Consider the following 19428-nt stretch of genomic DNA (forward strand, 5'->3'; position numbering starts at 1 on the left):
TTTTGGGTGGATACTGGATAGCAATTACCATTGCGGAAAAGGGTGCGGCAGCCGCAATCTGGCAGTACGCTTTCCTGATTTAATGGTATTTCCCACACGCATTGGGTCTAGGTCTAGGAGGTTGTATCCTAATTTGAGTTGGATTAGAATCTTGGAATGCAGGTATACTAAAAACGGGGATGAAAAATTCAAGAAGCAGCATCCGGAATTCTCTGGCACAAGTACAAATATTCTCTTGTCCAAATTATTACTTATATGATAATTTCTAGCTAGCTTAGCATATCTTTGTATACTTATAATTTCTTGAATATAAAATCTGCTTTGTTATCAATTAGGGTTGTAGTCCTTCTGACTGTCATATGTTGATGATGAGGACCCAGAAGAGAATGAAGCACAGCTCCTGCAACAATATGAACAACGACACAGAGTTGATGGACCTACCCATTGAAATCCTTATCAACATCCTTTTGAGACTGCCCGTAAATTCGCTTCGTAGCATCCAGAGTGTATCTAAGGCCTTCTTAGACATGGTTGACGACCTCTCTTTTGTTACACTGCACACGCATCGTTTACTTAGTAGTAGTAGTGGTTGTACCAGTAATGTTCCTCGTCAAGTACCTCGACTTATGCTTCTCATCGAATCCTCGAAGGGTAAAGGAAATATTACGCACCCATTAATATACCATGGCGACAACACCACCTTGAGAAAGATCAAACATGGAAATATTTTCGGGGTTTGGTCCAGGCTTCCATATATCTTGTCTTTTGCTTTTTGCAATTTGTTTTTATTTCGAGGGAAGATCAGTTCCAAAGCATACCTACCTTTCCTATTGGATCCTCTTAAGGGGGAAGTTCTAATGCTCCCTGCAGCCAATAATACAGGTCTCAGCTGCCAATGTGATTCGTACGGCATGGGATTTGACAGCTTAACGAACAACTTCAAGGTTGTTCATATTTCGCAACATACCAATGAGAAACCTGCGTGGAACAAAATGGTGAAAATGGTATCGGTGGCCGAAGTTCTTGTTCTTGGCACAAGCTCATGGCGAGAGATATATTCAGTTCTTCCTCCTTGCCTCCGGTTCTCCAACGAAATAGCATCTGCATATGGAGACACGCATTGGTTGGTTCTTCGTCCAAATGAGTATTCAACTGTCCAAGCAGAAAGCAATCTACCAAGTATACTTTCTTTCGACTTCAAGAAAGAGGAGTTTTATTGGACTCCTCACCCCACCTTAGAAAAAAAGTCGGGTACCTCCCTCGCTCTTTTTCACTTGCTTAACTTGAGAGGATCATTAGCCCTAGTGGATGGTTCGTCAGATATTCATATGGAGATATGGGAATTGAAAAACTATGACAAGAAAGAGTGGGTGCTGAGCTACAAAATAGATATGAAACATCCTTTTCGGAACCTTCATGTGTCGGCATGTGGTGAATGGGAGCATGGTATATTTTTCCAGGATACTTGCTATGATCACACCAATAGAAGTATATTCTTCTTGGATCTGACATGTATTTCCATGAATCTTGCAAAACTGGAAGGTAGTAAGTATTATAAGAGGATCTTTACTTGTACCGAGAGCTTGATGTCTCTCAGGAATTATGGAGATTTGGTTGAAGCAAAACAAGCTACTGAAATCTCCCCGTCTATTGAGACCGGGCTAAAGTTGGAAAAGCAAGCGGGAAAGATTTTCCACTAGTCGCAACTCGCAAGAGGAGCCAATACACGTCTGATCGGCGATGATTGGTACGGAATGGGATTTGACAGCATAACCAACACCTACAAGATTGTTCGTGTTTCTCGACATGAAACGGATGACCAAGATCCACAACACCCGTGGCACAAGAAATTGGAGTTCGTGGCTGAAGTTCTTGTACTGGGAACAAGCTTATGGCTGGAGATAAACTCGGTTCCTCCTGCGATTTATGCTACAACCACCCCAAAACCTGCGTTATTGTATTACATGATCTAAAATGAGTTTCGGAACTCGTAGGAGGTGCGATATTCAGTTGTACCGAGAGCTTGAGTACTCTTAAAGCTTACTGAAATCCTCATGTCTCAAGAGAATCTGACTAATGTTGCAGAAGCAGGAGGGGGAAGAGTTGGTTTTACTTTAGATCAAGGTCGCACAACACAAGGCTTTAGTGTTCCCTTAGTAGCAAGCAAGAGGTGGGGTACAGTCCATGTCGCCCTGACTAAATGTAACTTATTTTTTCCATAACAATATTACTCCATCGTACCGACATGATGTTTGTTAAAATCAAATTTTATGTAAAATCACACGATGTTCCGTTCGAATATATATCAAACAAATAAATTCATGTGCGAAAATTTATCATTCATCTTCGTTGTTTTTGCTTTGGAAGATCAAGAAAACCAAATTGATGAAAAATGTCTAAAAGATTATTAACACTTTGATCAGCTATGTGGCTTCCCAGGCACTTACAGATGATTAGTGTGTGCAAATTAAAGTACGATCATGCAGTTCCAACTGAAACTATCGGATGAAACCCACAGCCCAGCAAAATGCAAAAGCTACAAGCTATTTCACAATATACACAAATTGGGAAATTACAGAAAGGAAAGTAAGTCTCCCTAGCATGAATAAGTTCTTTATTTAATCAGCTTTCACGGATTCTGCTGCGTTGTTGAAGGGGCTGGACGGGGTAGTCGCTTGGCAATTTCCTGCCAAAACAAGACACGGTGTCAGCATTCCTAGTAATCGATGAGCTTCGGATTTAAGGGTTTATAATTTAATTTAAAGTTCTGGGTTATAAGGCAGGAACCTGAAGTTTGTACGGAGTCTACTGTAAATAACAATTCAATGGCTAATACAGAAATATCCTATGACGGAAACATAAACGTTACTAGGGTTTACCTCAAACAGCTGATTAATATTATCTGCTGTCTTTGCGGATGTCTCGATAAAGAACATTCCATTCTTTTCTGCATATTCAATGCCATCCTTTACAAACAAAACAGATGTTTATTTAGTCATGCGAATGTCTATTTTGCAAATACATGGAAAGAAGATGCACTAGATTGAGTGGTAATGAACTCACCTGAACAGGAACTTCACGTTTCTCATGAAGATCAGCTTTGTTACCGACCAAGGCCAAGACAATATCAGGGCTCCCATGTTTCTGCAGCTCCTGTACAGAGCTAATATTTATCAGTTGTTGGAAAACGCAAATTCGCACCAACAAAAACCAGTTATAGAAAACTTGAAATAATTTAAGTGTAGTTTAAGCAAAATGGATTTTTGGTGAAGTCCATGTAGCAAGGCAAATTACCAAGGCAAAGTTGCACATTCGATAAGAGCTTAAGCTCCATAACGCAGATTGATAGGCAAACATCCAATTATTAGCTCCTAGTTCAATACAGTTAGCTGCTCTTCCTCCTTAGTATTAAAACTATAATGCGTGGAGTAGTTATAACACATTAAGTGGATCTTTTGAGCATCGACAACAATCTGGCTTAGAGGTTCTTAGTCAGCCAACTGGAACCTCACTGTCCCACATGTTCAAGTCTTTGCGAGATAAATAAAGAAATTAACCATTACTTTTACCTGTCATTAAGAACTTACAAAAAATAACACTCTAAATTTTGACTTTCGGTTTAAAAACCTGTCTTTATAATTACAAATTTATCATGAAATAGAGATTTTGATGGTAGACTATATGACGCTTTACTGATGAGGTAAAAAAATCTGTTATTGAAGCCATTTTGTAACCTCATAGTTTATTAAACAGTTTTTTTACCTTTGTCAAACCTGTTGCTTGCTAAACGTGGATGCAAGAGTAAAGGATGATTTCCATTGCACAAAAAGAAATGATTTACACCTAAATAAAGAAACAACAAAAATATCACAATTGATGCTTGTGTGCCTTCGTAAAAGATACCTTAACCCAATATTGCGCTTTGTTGAAAGAATCTGGACTTGTTATATCATATACAATAACTGCAACTGCAGCACCCCGATAATAAAGTGGGGCCAATGCAGCATACCTGAATAGGAGTTTATAAACAATCAATATAATTCTGCAAAAGGAGTACACTGCGGGAGAAAGTATCCAGGAAGGAGTACAGGAGAGGGCAAAGAAGGATGCCTTGGAAACAAGAACATAGGATCAAATTTCACCATAAGCCAGTAAACTAGTGTTATATCTAAAACGATTGGCAAAATACCTCTCTTGGCCTGCAGTGTCCCATATTTCAAATTTAACTGTTGTAGAATCTTGTAAAGCTATCGTCTGTGACAAGAATGAAGCTCCAACAGTCACCTGGAAATATTAAAAACCAGAGAATTTGAGTAAATGATCATCATATTAGCTTCCATGTACCTCAACGGAGAGGCTAGATATTGAAACCCAAAAACAGGGTACATAGACCATAAGATTTCTTGAAAGTAAAACATCGTCAGATCTACTTGTGATTAAGATTTAACATATAGCAGTAACATGTTCCTTACCTTGGATGTGGGGTCAAACTGACCACGAACAAAACGCAGAACAATACAGCTTTTACCAACACCAGAATCACCCAACAAAACTAGCTGAAGAGTGACAAGAATGAAAGGTTAGTTGCATTCAGTCATATGCTTTATATAAACCATGATGGACATTATTACTTTTATCAATTTTATACAAAGAGTCCTCTGTTCTTCAAAATTTTAAACAAAATAAGTAGAATCCCCTTAAACTTCAATACTGAATGCATCTCACAACTGATTTTTTATTTTTTTTAACGGCAACATTTGCTTAACTGAACTCCGTAATAAATTCTACATCTGCCAATATACTCGAGCTCCACCTACTACCACTTTGCAGAAGACAACTTATCTGATAAATTTCAAAGATCTGATCGGGCATAAATAACTGATTGTCAAGAAACTAGTGTTATCGTAAATCCAAAAATTCTGGAACCTTTTTTTAATGTACGCTGTTGGGACGCATTCCCTAATGTATCAGATTCACGTAGAAAACTGTTAAGCGTATCGAAACACACTAGTTATATATGTTAAGTTAAAGTTAGCATTTTCCACACCCACACTAACCTTCAAATGAGCAGAAGTTGGTAATGACTCAAGTATCAAGCACTGTTAACTCCATATAAGTGACAGTAACATCATTAATAGCATAAGTTTAGCCTAAAAAGTACCTTCACACGTAGATTTTTGGCATCAGAAGCTCCACCGTTCTCGGAATTTGGCCCGGCCAACCGCCCTGAACTCCTATCTGCAAGCAACCAATCCCCATTCAATCAAATTAAAAAACACAAGAAAAAGGAACAAAATTATCAAAAGGGTAATCACAATCGAAGCAATTAGCGAAACCCAAATCCTAATTAAGCAAACAAATAACCCTTCTCTCACTCTCTCTCTCTCTCTGTGTCAATTCAATCTCGTTGAGCTTAGAAATCAAGGAAATAGACCAAATAAAGAGGACCCGATGGAAATTTCAATGTGATCGAATCGAAACAGTAAAACCTAGAAATAAAATCCCTAAAACGATCCAAAATTAGATGCGAATTTACCGGGAAGGGAGGCGGAGCAACCCATTGTGAGCCTCTGATGTTCTTATTGAATATGCAACTGTAAATAATCGGTGCCCACGTGCAGGTAGGTGTGAAGTGGATGTGGGTCTAGGGTTTATGTGGAGGAGAGGAGAAGCGAGGGAACAGGGAAGGTGAATGAAATTGCAGAGATGGTTATGGGTTATTGGAGGTATAAGTTTAGGTCGTTAATGGCTGGTACAAACTAACTTTGTAATGAAGAAGAGCACACTTAATTTTTAACGTATAGTCAACTACAAGCCTACGAACTGTTTTTGTATATTTAGAATCAGAATAGTTATTGACACTCAAAAATTTTTATTTTACATTTTAAATTTTCTGTAATTAGAAAGAAATATATAATGAGAAGTGTATGATGAAATTTTTGAAGTACTAATAATAGTTGAATTTAGAAATTTGAAATATACAATAAAATTAAGACAATTTATGTTTTGCCTTTTCTTTTAAGAAACATGAAGATTATATATTATCTAGCAAATAAATTTAGGGGCATATGCATGCCCTTGATCAATTATTTAGTCTTTCTCGTTTACTAAAATGTGGGAAGGAGAATTATTTCACTTTTAATTTTCTGCGTTTGAAATATAGAGAATCAGAAAATGTGAGTTTCTCTAAAAATTTCTTAATCAAATATCTGAATATCAAGAATTTGATCAACTAGTCACATCTAACTAGGAGGACCAATTTGTTCCAAAAAAAAAAAAAAACACTAGGGGGACTAATAATTTTATTCCCTTATCATATTTATAAGTTTTGCCAACTTTTTTAGGGGATGTTTGATAACCATTTCATTGAAAAAATCTAAAATTTCATTTTTCAATTAAAAAAAAACTAAAACAAATTGAAATTTAAAAACAGAAAACAAAATAATTATCAAATAATCCCTTAATTTATCATTTCTGTTAAATAAACATGCCTTAAATTTTAATAATCACTTCACATTTCCTTTCATCATACTTTTTCTTTGGTGGGCTTTTTTTTTTCTTTTTATTTGGGTCAAGACTTGTTGGCATTGTTGACTTTTATTTAAATACATTTTTTAAAAGAAAACTATTTTTGTATAGGGCAAGAGGGGCTGAGCACAAAGAAAACTACTAATGGACTTCAAAATTCTAAAATACTAACTTAATCACTTGGAGGTTCACAAAGGTTTATGAAGACTCAGATCTACACTAATGAGCCAAAAAAATCAGCACCATAATTCAAATCCTTGTAAGCATGTTGAACATTGCTTTCCTCAAATCTTTCCTACAAAACTTGCAGAAGAACAAACATATGATAATCACTCTACAACAATAGTAACATATATTTGGGCATTACTCTAAACTTTGGGCCTGGTGTTCCTCGGCTCATACTAGTTAATAATATTAAGAACTTCGAGCCAAGTTTATGTTGCTTGTTCAATTCAAATTCATACATTGGCCCAAATCACTAAAGCATCCAAATTTCAGTTCACACAATGCTTTAGAATTTGGGGAGTGCTAGCAACTTTCTCGCTTACTTTTTTTATTACAACCTTCTCACTTCTACACATGCTATGTGTATTCCATTACACACAAAATTAACTTTAATTACTTTTTGGATGACTAACTAAAATTTTAATTATACTAACAAAGAAATAAAGTGAGTAATGCTAGGTAAAACCAACTTTTTAGGCCAAATTTGCAAACTATGTGATGTGTCACTAATAGGAAATATGCAGGTTAATCAACAGTTAAAGTAATAATCCAATCATTAACAACCAAGTCATATGGTTTACAAAATTTGATCTAAATAGTTAGTAACATTACCTAAATAAAATGAGTAATGTAGGTAGACCAACTTTTTAGACCAATACACCTTCAAAACATGAGACTAAAGACCTTTCTTGAGGCGCTTTAAGAAAAGTTGGTTTACGAAATTTTGTCTAAATAGTTAGTCTCTCTAACATTACCCAAATAAAATTAGAGGGATTTTAACATATATAATTAATTTTTTTTAGTGCTAATGAAGTACACGTGACATAAAGAGATGTGAGAAGGTTGAAATGAGAATGTAAGTAAGAAGATTGCTAGCATTTCTATTAAGAATTTAAGTGTTCTTATTTCCTGGCAGCCAAATCTTATCCAAAACTTTCCCAAATACAAAATACAACTTCTTGCATTATTTGAAAAGATGGGTACAAGTGAATTTTATTGATAAAAAATAAAGAAGTTATACTTTGTCAAGGAGGAACATAAACATTACCCCCCGTAAACTTTCCCCTTTAAATATTTACTTTATTCCCCCCCCCCCCTCCAAAAAAAAAATAGTCCAAATTTTTCATGGTTGGCATCGGTTGTACCTGATCGATATCCAAGTGCTAGCTAGCTAGCTAGCTGTAGACCATAGTCTAGGGTGGAAGGTAGCATATGGAGAATGCAAAGGAATGAAGGATATATCCCATCGGTATGTGAGGTTGGAAATAAGCAAATATAGACATTCTTGGGTGATATTTGGAGGTCCTGATGAGTAGACTAAGCAACTTTTTAGGGGACAATCCCACCTGAAGTCAAATAATTGGAGTCCTTTCTAAAGCAACATCATTGATTGTTCAGCTGTTAAAAGACATTTTGCTTACAGTCTCCCCTTCCTAGTTTAACACTCCAATCTTTAAACTGTAGTAGTTGGTGCTACCCAACAATTCCTATTCAATAATATTGGAGTACTAGAGCATTTCTAAATCTAAGCTAAGTATATATATATTTTCATATTTCTTTCATTTTTAAAATTAATATTTAGTTTTCAGTTTTTGAAAATAAAAAGCGAATTAGAAAGAGACACTGTAACGGAACTACACAAACTACACGCGAAGGGATAGACCAGCTCAACCTCGCCCCTATAGAGACCAAACCTCTAGTTTAATAATCCGCTCCAAGTCTCTAGCCCAAACGCCTTTACTATCTTAGTTCTGTATCAAGACCCTAATCATATAATTACGAAGCGGATTTTCTTGATTTAAGATCATCAACAAAGGCTATTCTTTTGGATATATTTTTTATTATCGTTCTCCCTCTTTATATACAACTATTTTGAAACTCCATCTAAACAGATTTTTGAACATGTCACTTACTCTATGAGGGAATATAGCTGTATTATCCATCTAATTTGGCTTTTGAATGTGATGACTTTTCGTGAGACCTCTCAACTGCTAATTGGATTCGACATGTTACCAGTTTTTATAACCACACAGATGCTAACAAGATAACACCCCACCACAAACGTACAAACACATACACATGCTTTCAAGCTCTCATTTTGCCTAACTCAGTTGGGAGATTGTATATGGACATTTTGTCAGCCATTTCACGTTATGGTCTTACAGACCATGCATGCATGGTAGGATGCTCGTCTCGTTTTAGTAGAATTATCAGAGAGACGGGCCATACGGTCCACTTCCAACAACATCGATATTATCTCTAACTTGGTAATTATCACCTACAAAAGGCCTCCGTGTTAATTAGTTAGGGGGAGTTAGGATACTTAAACTATTACTTATCTTTTAGTATGGACGATGTGGGATTCAACACGCCCCCTCACATGGGACCCAATTAGTGGGTCACACGTGGGAGATCCACACATCGGCAACCACGTGGAGCTAAGGGGACTCACCCTACACACAGGGCCAAGGGATCCACCATCATCGTGTGGGGCCAAGGGGGCCCACCCATCACGTGGCTGTATAATACGGGCCCGTTCCCTGGCTTTGATACCATGTAGAATTATCAGAGAGACGGGTCATACAACCCACTTCCAACAATACCGATATTGTCCCTAACTTGGTAATTACTATCTGCACAATCCCTCAGGTGTGAGGTTTTATCATAAAATGCCTCGATGTTAGTTAGAATGGAGTTAGAATATTTAAATTATTACTTATCTTTTAGTATGTATGATGTGGGATTCAACAGTCTTGTCATCTAAAGCATTATCTCTATTCATTTCTCATGTGTTTTATTTATCTAAGTGTTATTCACATTTTATGATAACTCTTTCTAGTCTAAAAGAAATCCGAATTGATGCGAATACCTAAATAGCGAATTTGTACGTAGGACCACTTACAAAATTATTAGCCAAAATATATGTACTTTTGTTTTTGTCAACGTAGAATGGGAGATACGAACTTAAAACTTATGGTACATCTGAAAAGAGAACTATCATTGAACTAAAAACTAGCTGGTTCCGAAGAACAATTGGCTACGTGAGATATACACAAACAAGCACTAGTTCTGCGGAGTTTTAATGGAGGAGATATAAATAGAACAACAATAAGGCCTGCATATCTAAGGTGACGAGAATATTAGGTGAAATAAAAATAACTGACTACTGTTGGCACATGTAATTTAGTTTTTGAAATAAAAGATGTAACGAGCCATTGGAGTTTTATGTGTGGCATTGCTGATTAGACTAACCCACTTTAAGGGGAACAACTTCATTGAAGACTGAAAGCAAATGGGTCCTTTCCTTCTGATGATACCACCGTTTTTGTTACGCACAAAACATTCATGTTTCTTAGTCCTTGATAGATAACAAAGGGTAGCCTCCACCGAACCCTGAATAAGAGGTGGATCCATTCATGGGCCCGATTGCTTCCAGAACCGTTTGGAAGTTTGAAGAAGCGTTTGTGAGGATCTTCGAGGGCCATCCAACAATTTAGACAGGTGGTAGAAGAGAGAAGATTATCATGGCTGTGTAGATGTTGTGCAATAGAAACTTTGAATCAAGAAAAAAGATCTACTATTAGATAGAGGAACGCATAAAAGACTATCATAGCTCTGCTGTTCTTTGACCTTGGTTCCAATGAAGAAGGACTTTCTCTCTCCTTTTCCCACTTGACCAACTCCCAATTATTCTTTTTCTTTTTTTAATTAGTGTCTAGTCAGGTTGTACTACCTAGTATTTTAATTAATAAAAGAATAATGTATTATTCAACTGTTTGACATTAAATGATGACGTGACATAGATTAGACTTACATTTGAAGCACACATTCATTGCACCAATTAACCCCTTTGGTCATGAAAGTGTTAGTGTTGGTTTAAATGTGGGTAGTATATGTTACGTCATCACTTAATAGATTTAACTAGAGAGTAAAATCAATGAAAGAATTAATTTGGTACAATCCAAAAATCACGTAGTATAATATACGAAATTTAAAACTTCATGACTCATCGTGCAAATGACTCTAAACCTTGCGGTACAAAATGCAATTGACGCATACCAATTTGCATTATTGTTGCCAACCTAATTTCAAAGTTTTCTGTTGCATGGGTTTAACGTATAAATTCACCGACGTAAGGTGCAAAAGCTGGAGTAGTTGCCACAGACTCGCATGCAATAACAAGTCTGGCAATGCTGCATGTGTATGTTGCCCATTTCACACCATTCCCAATTGGGATGAATAACCATAATTGGTTCCACTGACTGATCCCTGCCACAGATGCGACACTCTGCCTCCATCAGACGCTTAATTTCACGGACTAGAATTTTTTCTCCTCCTTTTTTCTTCCTTTTCCTTCTTTTTTTTCTCACATTTTTTATTTTGTCTTTCTCTTTCTATATAAAATTAATCTAATATGTTGACGTGGTTTAACCGTGACCGTTCAAATAGGAGAGGAGGGAAGGGGAGGAAAAAAAAGAAAAGAGAGAATTCTACTCCTAATTTCACTCTGCAAAAAATATGATGTGACAGAGATTTTACCAAGGGTTTCACTTTTGAAAGAGTCTCCTTAGAATATCTCCAAAGGAGATGCCAAAATCCTAGGTGGAATGCTACCGTGCATATTTAACATCAAAAGTCTTTTTAATCGGAAAAGGATTCTCGCCGGATCATTTTTCTAGGGATCCTGTCATCGTGACTGTTCATTGTACATCGTGAGGTTAGTTTTCGTTAGGTACTATTTATATTTAATTTTAAATTTTAAATTTTGAAATGATTTCTGACCGCACATTGTACGATGAACGGTCACGACCATGGGATCCCTACCGGATCCTTTTCCTTTTCAACCGAAGTGTTATTTGCTAACTGGATTTGAAGGTTTTGTGATTTGAAATCAAATTTGACATCAATATAAAATTTATTTATAATTCATTTTAATGGTGGATCCCCTATTCTACTAACATTTAACCAATACAAATTTTGTTTCAACATTTTTTTAATAATTACAACAATTTAAAGCTTTATTTAAATAAGAAAATAACATTTGACAATCCGGTTTGAGAAGTACATAATTTGACCTAAGACTTCATATTATCACATCAGCTATCAATTGTAAATTGACTCTTATAATTTGACATTTTCATTAGAGATGGTCTTAGCTTCTCTCTTTTAATTTTAATCTCGTAATTAAGGAATGTTCTATAGAAAATGAAGGTAGGGTGAAAATTGTAAGGCACAAAGCCAGACCTTTGGGAGTGAAAACATGAATCAGGATCCTCTTCGGATGCTCTTTGTGAGGATCTTGGGGATTCTCAAATCGTATCCGTTCATCGTACATCGTGCGGTCAGAAATCATTTTAAATATTTTTATTTAAAATTAAATATGAATAGTATTTGAATTTTAAATATTTTTATTTAAAATTAAATATAAATAATATCTAACAAAAACTGATCTTACGATGCACAATGAACGAATACGATTTGAGGATCCCAGGATCCTTGCAAATAGGATCCGAAGAGAATCCTCGGTGCGAAAACATTTTCTTGTTTGAAAAAGTGAAAAGGGCCGCACGAGGGGAAGGGGGATTTTGTCCTGCTGTCTTGGAAAATCATCATTACTAATCACCGTAGCCAAGCGTGCGACAAATACGAACACTAATCCCTATATTTTAAGTAAAAATGATTCATTTTACCATATTTGGTGGAGGATTAGGCGGCCTAATTAAATCCCTTATTTATTTTCCTTGTTCTCTTCCCCGGTTTTATTGCGCCATCTCAGAGCATTTTCAAATGAGTTAGCAAAAATTTTTAAGTGTCATTTGCTAACTTATTTGATACATTTATGTTATTAAAAATTTGTCACTCAAACACACTCTTCAAATTTTATTTTTTATTTAATAATATTAATATTTTAACTTTAGTTTATCTTATGGAGTCCAAATTTTATTTTCAAACTCTTTGTTAAACAATGTTTTTGAATCAAATATATTGCGAGACTCAATTTGTTAACTTGAAGAAGTAGCAACTGACTTCATAAATATACAAGTATAAGGTCAGTTGCTAATTCTTTAATTTGTTAATTGAGTTGCTACCTCTATTGACAAAGCCTTGTTTTCTGGGCAAAAAGACAAGGGTTGCCTTATTGACTTCCCACGTGTTGAATACAATCCACATAAAAAAACTATTATCAAATGACTTGTATATTATATGAAATGACTATTTAGGTCGTATAAAAGTTAAAAAAAAAAACATAATTGAATACATCCCCAAATTAGTAATGTCATATTTTTTGTGTAAATATTAATATAATTGAAAGGTTTTTTTTTTTTTTTTTTTTTTTATCGAAAAGAAATGAGTGGTAAAATAAATTAAAACTATTGTCAAATTTAGACCATATTCTATGACTAACAAGGGAGAGTAGTAAAAGGTATGAAACGAAAGTGAATTATTTCAAGAGTAATGCCATACTTACCATATATTTATACTACTATTTGTACAATTTTCTATTAAAAGTAGGACCTATTAACAAATATAGATCTCATCTCTATTAAAGAGATGATATAAATGATATTATGAATATGTAGTAACAGTAGTACTTTTGTTATTCCAATTATTCCAATTCTTGGATGAAGAATTGGAATAACAAATTAGATACCAAATTAGGTTGCTCATTGTGTGGCTTAACCGAACTCTCCCTCCCCTTAGTGTAGAATATATCATTGTACTAAAAAAAATAAATGAATAAATAAAATTCTTGGATGAAGAAAAGAAAATAAATGTGGATCTCATTTTAAAAATAATAATACAATACCCTCAAATTAGAACTGAGATCAATTAGGGAGAATAGTTGATTGACCCCTAATTCACTAATCATTCCTGCCTCATAGATTAGCCAAGTTGGCCATTCATTATGAGGTTGGGTTCTTTCTCATTTCTTTACCTCCGGATAATATCTGTGATGCTTTACTTGAAGATTGTAATGTTTCAATAAAATATCTACCAATCCGCCAAAAAAAACCTAGGGAGGCTGATTTGATTCTCTTTACTTCCTTTATTCTTGAGTTTCATAACAGGAAATTTTATTTGAACTCGCATAATTTCTCTCTACACTCAACTTAAACTATAAATGAAAATTGTCCTTTTTACCCTATCACATAATTACCACCAAGTACAAGATGAAATTAAATATTCAAATCCTACCATACAAAATCACCATTTTTACAAAAACACTATCAATACTAACATTAAACATAGACAAAAACGCTGAAAAGGACCTCCAAATGGTGATTCAGAAAGGGTCTAAACTACTGAGCAAGTTGAAAGCTGAGCTGATCGATTTCACGAGCCATGCTGATTTGATGTCCCAACTAGGCCACTACATAATATACCGGGAGATCAAAGGAGAAGTTGAAGAGAGAGTTGTTAGTGAATGTTGTAGTGAAATGGATGCATTATTTTTGGATCGTGGCCATGTGGTCTCGAGGAGAAGCAATTCGATCTGGACTCTTGAGTTTCAAATTGTGGAGAAGGGAACTTTCAAGAAAATTTTGGAACATTTCATGAGACATGGATTTGCAATGAGTCAATTTAAGACCCCTAGGTGCACTACCAACAAGGAGCTCTTTCTCAATTTATGCACCATTAAAAGGGTTTACAGCACTGCTTATGCTAAATAGCACGTAATTGTATTTGGCAGAAATGCATGTGGCGAGTCACTTTAGATCGATGTTAAAGTCTGGAATGTCATAATTGTAATATTAGGGTTCTTGTGGACATGTTGTATAGACAGATACACCTTCAATTGAAAAATTAAATCGATCGGTTCTTCAAATTATTAAAGTTCAATAAGCCAATAACATATAGAACATTTTCTGATGTACCCAAATTCAAGCTAGTTAGCTATGAGGGAATTTGTTTTTCTGTAAGATTTAATTCAATTTGAGATTTTATTTTATAAATGGGTGTAAAGTAACTTCATTTGGAATTGGTTTTGGGATGGTAGTTTAGGTAATAAATTAAGGTTTAAAGAGATATTAATTCTTTAATTAAAAATAATAATATATATGTTGAAAATAAATTGAGTGTAGAAAGAGGCTACATGATTTCAAATAAAATTTTCCCTTCATAATTTCTTATATTTTCGATTCATGAAAAGTAAATATGTTATTTGTTGGTACAATGGTGCTGATAATCATCTTCCACACATAAAAGATGTCAAATCTTAGGGACCAAATCTATACTTTTAATCTTTTTAGATAGAGAACCACTAAAGCTAAGATTAGGCCCAGATAAATATCTTATTAGAGTTTTAAACTTTGTGGTCTAGTTGCTTTTTTAGTTGGGGAATAATCTCTAGCCTCTAGGTGATAATTACGTCTCCTTCAAAGAGAAGAGGCAAGTCTTCTCCAGTTTCCCTGCATATATATATGGAGACCGTTAGAGAGAAATTCTAGTCAACTCGACCGCCTCTTCTCTTATGAAGTAATCATCAAATATGGCAGCTTAACATTTTAGGAAAATCCTGGGTCATGGCCCTCACCATTAAAGTTATCTAACAGAAGCATGAAATAAGAAGAAAATCCCTGTGATCTAGAGCACAAGAGAATCCAATATCATCCTCAAAATAGAGGACTAGTTCCTTACAGACCAATGATCACTAAAACAACCTAATTGAAGTTGTTTATCAAATCTAGAGAGAGAGAGAAAGAGGAAACCAATACATAAGAGATGGAGTGAACCAAGAATTTCAGCAATTAAGCAAAATTGTAGCATATGAAAATTGTCTAATATTTTTGTTCAAACATATCTTCTCGTTATGTATGTGCTAATAAGTACGCTCTCATAAAAAAAAAAAAACAATATAGTAATTATGGATCACCACGCTCATGCCAGCATAGGAGCATTGTGACACATCGCCTGAGGATATAGAACCTTGCCCTCTGCTCCTTCACCAGCATACTGCATCTCCGCCCAAATGATCGACACGGCTCTCGCACACGCCTACAACAGAAGTTGTTTCTGCTGCTGCTGCCTTGCCCTTGCTTCATATTTCTTCTTCTTGAATTACTGTCTACTTAGATACTCTTACATGTGTTGATCGAGAGAGAGAGAGGACTCTTTGTTTAGTACAGGTGAAGACTGAAGAGTGAGTGGCTTAAGGACCTTTTTATAAGTTTGATTTGGGCAAGCCAGCCCTTACTGAAAAGACAAGTTTGTCCATGCTAAATTCATCAGAATTCAGGGATTTTGATAATTCCAAGAAGGGTTTCGGGGGTCATTTGTGAGATACCCTACGCTGTCATCCACTTGCACACGGGTACTCCCATTTTTAAATTTTGGAAAATTATTATATTTGTTAAGTACAGTACTATTATCTTGGTTGTTATGCATTTTCAAGGACGGGTATTCTTTTCGGAATTTTTTTGTGGGGATCCAGATGATTAATTAATTGTGATTGTTTATTGTACATCATGTAATTAATTTTTGTTAGGTATTGTTTATATTTAATTTTAAATAAAAATTTTAAAATGATTTCTAATCATATGATGTACGATAAACGAACATAATTGATTGATTATTTGAATCCTCACAAATAGAATCTAGATGGTATCCTATTCCCATTTTCAAGTCTATAAGATTGGAGGTGGAGAATAAGGAGGTTGTCATATGGAATTATTACTGAATATTATTTAATTTTTAGTTTTAATCTCAAATTTTAATCACAATTCACAATTCACAAGTCGACAATTATAGAAAAACTAATGAAAAAAAGCTTGAAAACTTTGAGTTTTAACGATAAGAATAACATAAAGGGTAAAGTGAGTAGTACCATGATTGATTTTTTAGTGTAAAAATATGATTTTTTCGTTAAAGTGAACAATATTATAAGCTTTTCGTTAAAATTCCCTTAATTGATTTTAGTGCAATAATTCAGTGTATGAAAGTACTTATTTCAAGTTAAAAGTTATACTCACACTCACACTTAGAGTCAATTTTTGAATTAAAAAGTGAGAGAGGATCCTCATCGGATTCTTTTTGTGAGGATCTCAGGAATCCTCAAATCACATCCGTTCATCGTGCATCATGTAGTCAGTTTTTGTCAGGTACTGTTTATATTCAATTTTAAATAAAAACATTTATAATGATTTCTGATCATACGATATACGATAAACAGATGTGATTTGAAGATTTTCGAAAACCTCACAAAAAGAATCCGGTGAGGATGCTCACTTTTAAAAAGTAACCTAATTCTTGCATAGTTGCATGAATTCATTTGCATGCTCACATGTTGTTAAACTAGTTTGACCAACTGCCTGTGTCTTTAAATCTGCTGTGCTCAACTTTTCTTTGCCAACCCTGTGTTAAGCCCAAATTTTTACACTTGTCACTTCTTTAACTCAATTTACCACGAATTATGTAGCTGGACAATAAATTGATAATATTGTATCAAATTTTTAATTTAATTTCATCGTTTACAGTTGCTCAATCAGAAAATGTTTATGACTCCATCCATGTTTCACAATGAATAGAATCCGAATTTGAAAATAAATGTCGGTTTTTTTTTTTTTTTTTTTCTTTTCAAACACACGAAATTATCATTATAAAAGGGGGGTTTTTTTTTTTTGGGGGGGGGGGAGAATGAGTTAGATCTCACAATAAGTTAGCAATAATGTGGTATTTTCTTTTAGCGAGAATCGAACCTAAACCTCTCACTTACAAGTAAAGAAGAAAATCACTAGATCGTAGTATTTTGTGGCTTTTAAATAAATCAAAATAGTTGCGTGTCAAATGTTATTAAATTGATAATGCTTTTGATGAGGATTGATTTCCTTTTCACCACCATTCACGTCTTGTTTCCATAGTTAATAAAATACGGAACATGTATAGTACATAAAAAATACGTATGTATATATTTAGCAATTTTGCTAAACTGATACTTTGAAAAATTTGGCCATTATTTAAAATTTTGATATTTATTTTTTCAATAATATGTATAGAATACGGGATATTTTTTTCTGTATTATTGATAAATATGTCTAAATAACATGCATTAAATGTGAAAAGTACCTAAGTACATGTATAATTCGTGAATCATACGTTAGAGTTAAAAAAGAGGTACAATTTAACGAATCATTAACACGTATATGAAAAACAAAAATATTTTTAAAAAATACATGGCACGTTAATGATACGTGTATTATATATAAGTTTACCAACTATGCCTGTTGTTTCAATCAAAATTTTGTGATCATGAGCATGATTAAGGTTTGTTATTTTATTTTTTATTTTTTTAATTCCAAATAAAAAGAAGTTTTGTTAATTTTATTATTTTAAGATTGATTCATTTGGACGCGTGACAAGATTTGGTTGGTGGTAAAGACAAAGTTCTTCCTGATCAACCGTGAGAGCCTAAACATTTTTCTTATTAAAAGTTTCAAGACTGCAATCGATATGATAGTTTATGACGATAATATATATAATAATTGATAGTGTAATGTTAGAGGCACCGAATTTTTAAATTAAATTTGTAAGTCAAATGATGGAGAAAAACTTGTGTGGGGTTTGGCGTGCCATTGGATTTTATTGAGTGGCATTACAATTCAATCAAAATTCACCATATGGTAAGTCTAAATATAATCTTTTATTTTTAAATTTAAAGCTCTTATAAAAAAATTTCTTACTAATTAATATACACCATAAGAATAATTTAATGGTTTTTTTTTTTTTCCTCTTCTCCTCTCTCTTTTTTCTTCCCAAATTTTCTCTACTGTCTTCTTCCCCACTCTGTCTTTCCCTTCTTCATATGAATATGGTAAAAAAACAATTAAGTCATCTTCTCCCACTATCATGAAATGGAAAAAAAAAAAAAAAATCCAACACATATTTCATATTTTACAAAAGCTGTATTTTTACAAGAGTTGTTCGTTCATTTAAAATTTAATTATATATTTTTAACAATATTATAAATAATAATGAACGTTTTGATATTTTAAACACAAAACTTACTACAGTAATTAAGATTGCAAATGTTGGAAACCCAGTGACCAAAACCGGTTGTTGACACAAGGTGAGTTCACATACCTGAAGAAAACTATATTTTTATATATACATTGAGGAAGGTGAAAAGTAAAAAAGGAAAAATAGATTTTGAAAAATATTACACAACAAAGGAAAAAGGAACAAACTTCCATCTCCATTTTCCTTTTTCCCAGCAATAGAAAGGACTTGGGAAGAAAATTTGAATGGCTTAATTTTTTTTTTTTTTTTATCATATTCTTATGAAGAAAGGAAAGGAAGACACGAGTAGGGAAAAAAAAACATTAGATTAATCTCATAGAAAAAATAATTATGAGAGCTTTAAATATAAAAAAGTAATAAAAGTTTTATATTGTAGAATTGTCATGCGGTGAGTTTTGATTGGATTGTAGTGTCACTCAGCAAAATTCAGTGGCAAGACAAGCCCCACAAAAGTTTTTCTCCAAATGATGTGGTGGTTGATAATTAGATTATTACTTAAGTGTTAATTATTTTCTATTGGTTACACATCATTATTTAGTTTGTAAATTTGATTTAAAATTTTGATCTCGCTAGTATTATCCTAATTGATATGAATGCAGAAAAATATTCTCTTCTAGGCTTCTTCGTTTCTGAATTACATCCCTTTCTGTTAACAATATT

The 19428-nt window shown here is 34.0% G+C and overlaps 3 protein-coding genes across 3 annotated transcripts; 1 reads left to right on the plus strand and 2 right to left on the minus strand.

The window, feature by feature from the left end:
* The first annotated feature begins 368 nt into the window (after positions 1–368).
* LOC137734391 (F-box/kelch-repeat protein At3g06240-like) lies at positions 369–1700 on the plus strand. The gene has a single exon (XM_068473667.2). It carries the CDS (start codon positions 369–371, stop codon positions 1698–1700), a length of 1332 nt encoding a protein of 443 aa, XP_068329768.2.
* A 682-nt stretch (positions 1701–2382) lies between these two features.
* Positions 2383–5806, minus strand: LOC137735499 (ras-related protein RABF1). Its single transcript, XM_068474930.2, has 8 exons — positions 5537–5806; positions 5162–5238; positions 4473–4556; positions 4190–4284; positions 3904–4009; positions 3064–3153; positions 2880–2966; positions 2383–2686 (listed from the first exon to the last, which is right to left on the minus strand). The coding sequence occupies exons 1-8, from the start codon at positions 5559–5561 to the stop codon at positions 2630–2632; spliced, it is 621 nt and encodes a 206-aa protein (XP_068331031.1). The 5' UTR covers positions 5562–5806; the 3' UTR covers positions 2383–2629.
* A 9512-nt stretch (positions 5807–15318) lies between these two features.
* On the minus strand, positions 15319–15871 carry LOC148695897 (small polypeptide DEVIL 16-like). Its single transcript, XM_088697888.1, has one exon. It carries the CDS (start codon positions 15795–15797, stop codon positions 15618–15620), a length of 180 nt encoding a protein of 59 aa, XP_088554014.1. The 5' UTR covers positions 15798–15871; the 3' UTR covers positions 15319–15617.
* Positions 15872–19428: the final 3557 nt, after the last annotated feature.

This window comes from Pyrus communis, chromosome 7, assembly GCF_041283825.1.
Source record: "Pyrus communis isolate YQ-2024b chromosome 7, ASM4128382v1, whole genome shotgun sequence".
In the NCBI taxonomy this organism is placed as follows: Eukaryota; Viridiplantae; Streptophyta; class Magnoliopsida; order Rosales; family Rosaceae; genus Pyrus; species Pyrus communis.